Source organism: Mus caroli, chromosome 11 (genome assembly GCF_900094665.2).
Source record: "Mus caroli chromosome 11, CAROLI_EIJ_v1.1, whole genome shotgun sequence".
NCBI lineage: Eukaryota > Metazoa > Chordata > Mammalia > Rodentia > Muridae > Mus > Mus caroli.
The window spans coordinates 104,353,183-104,355,772 of NC_034580.1; the positions used below are offsets into that span (position 1 = coordinate 104,353,183).

Genomic DNA, 2,590 nt, shown 5'->3' on the forward strand with positions numbered 1-2,590 from the left:
CTCTCTCTCTCTCTCTCTCTCTCTCTCTCTCTCTCTCTCTCTCTCTCTCTGTGTATTTTGTTGTTTGGAAAGTGTGCCTGAGAATCTTTTTTTTTTCTTTTTGGTTTTTGAGACAGGGTTCTCTGTGTAGCCTTGGCTGTCCTGGAATTAACTCTGTAGACCAGGCTGGCCTCGAACTCAGAAATCTGCCTGTCTCTGTCTCCCAAGTGCTGAGATTAAAGGCTAGTGCCACCACTGCCTGGCGTGCCTGAGAATCTTAAGTAACACAACTGCCTTAGTTAGGGTTTTACTGCTGTGAACAAACACCATGACCAAAGCAACTCTTATAAGGACAATATTTAATTGGGGCTGGCTTACAGGTTCAGAGTTTCAGTCTACTATCATCAAGGTGGAAACATGGCAGCATCCAGGCAGGCATGGTGCGGGTGGGGGGAACCTGAGCGTTCTACATCTTCATCTGAAGGCCACTAGGAGAAGACTGGCTTCCACATGGCTAGGAGGAGAGTCTCAAAGCCTACTCCCGCATCGACACTCTTCCTCCAACAAGGTCACACCTCCTAATGGTGCCATTCCCTGGGCCAAGCATATTCTAACCACCACAACTACTACATGTTTTCCTTTAGGGCAGCATCATCAACAAAATGTAACATTTGGCACTCAGCTGTGTTGCATCTTCTGCATAAACACCTCTCCTTCCACAAACCCCTGAGTGGTGCTCACTATTTTCATTTAATGAAATAAGAATATAAAAGTGACCCATTCAACTGCCTTTTTAGTAGAGTATTAAGCCTATGTAGGATTTTTCATACAAATAAAAATAAATTTCTAAGTTTTAAAAATGTATACCAAAAGTCTATTATTGCCATATAATTTTTGGCCTTTAAGACGGAGAGATTTAAATTTTGGTTTTGATTAAATTTTGATTTTTCCTGTTGACATTGGAGTTTCTTGAAATGTTAAAAATGCTGGACAGTGTCAGTTGACATGTACCCCACTTTATATTTCACTTCTGGCCATTCTTTTGGTAATTTTAATTTTATAAATTTGTTTCTATTAACAAAGCAGACTTTCTTGTCTACTATAATTTCTTTCGTCTATTTCTTATTAAATGTGGAAATGTTATTCGTAATTGGAAGTGCATCCACTGTAGATGTTGTCTGGTTGTGTGTCCTTTAGACTTAAGATATTATGAAGGGGAAGAACAGTTGAACACAAAGAGTCCATGAAATGATTTTATTAGAAAAAGGAAGCAAACGAGAGTGGAGAAGCAATGAAGGAAGAGTAGTGTCTTCAAGATTTTTTTTTCTGATCTGTCAGTATTAGCAATCAGTTTTTTTGGTCTTCCTAAAAGTGTAAAAGCCTGGTATCTTTTTGTAAGCCAGGCATGGGTCATGCATTATAGATGAGTAGTTATACTTGGGTGCTCTGTGACTGTAGTGTGCTGCCATTGAGTTTTACATTTTGTGTGTGTTAGTGAGCATGAATCTTTTTCTCTAAATATACTTTAAAATAAAGTATTTTTCTGTTTTCAGAAAGTGCAGAGAAATATCTGTGTGTCTGTCTGTCTGTCTGTCTGTCTGTCTGTCTGTCTATCTCAAACAATTCAAGAAGGGAAGGGCCATTGTGTGTTTGCAGAAGTGCTGGGTTTGGCAGCATAGTCACTTACCTGTGGCCCGCTGACGTCCCATGGCTGTGACCCATGACTTGTTTCAGGTGTACGGGAGAGGTGCACGTGTGCTGTTGTCCTCGCCATGGACCATTCTGCAGATGCTTGTGAAGATTGATATGCGTGGCAAAGAAGGATTCAGGATAGGTTAGGCTTGACAGGAGCCTAGGTGAATGGACATCTTCTTCTTTGGACCACAGGATAAATTTTAAGAAAAATATAGTGAAAATATTCTTTTTTAAAAAAGATTTATTTTTATTTATGTGTGTGTGTCTTTGGTGAATGTATGACATCTGTGGGGTGCCCATGGAGGTGGCCAGAAGAGGGAGATGGATTTCCTGAGCTGTAGTAACTGTCAGTTGTCAGCTACCCGACTTAGGTGCTGGGATCCAAAGTAGGGTCCTCTGGGAGAGCAGCAAGAACTCTAAACTGCTGAACTCTCTCTAGCCCCAGTGCAAATCGTACCTATGTACCACCCAGTCACTTGTCTTCAAAATGAAAACATAACCAGATCTACACATTAAGAAGTAATCTGTCTTTTGGTCCACTGTACTAGCTACCTTTTTTCACTGCTGGGACAAAATATTTGAGAAAAGCTACTTAAGGAGGGAGGGGCTTGTTCTAGTTCAGTGTGAGGGGATAGAGTTTGTCATTTCAGGGCAGGCATGTTAGCAGGAACTGAGGTGTCTGCTCACACTGCGTATGTGGACAATTTTCTACCTTTCTCCCTGTTGCTCAGCTCAACAGCCTGGCCCATGGGATGCACTGTCCATATTCTGGTAGAGCTTCCCTCAGTTAAGCCTCTTTGGAAGTCGTTTTACAGATATGCTTAGAAGAACATCTCCTGTGTGATTTCAAATCTCATCCATCTAACCATGAATTAACCATCACCACTATCTATAACTTAAATATTTTTTTTTTTTT

At 40.8% G+C, this 2,590-nt stretch overlaps 1 protein-coding gene across 1 annotated transcript in view; it reads left to right on the forward strand.

Annotated features, from left to right (window-relative positions):
- The window catches only part of LOC115032341 (centrosomal protein of 112 kDa-like), an 18,607-nt gene extending 16,789 nt beyond the window's left edge, over window positions 1–1,818 (forward strand). Inside the window, exon 4 of the mRNA XM_029483562.1 lies at window positions 1,714–1,818. Within this exon, the coding sequence (XP_029339422.1) occupies window positions 1,714–1,818 (105 nt within the window). The remainder of the gene's footprint in view (window positions 1–1,713) is intronic.
- Window positions 1,819–2,590: the final 772 nt, after the last annotated feature.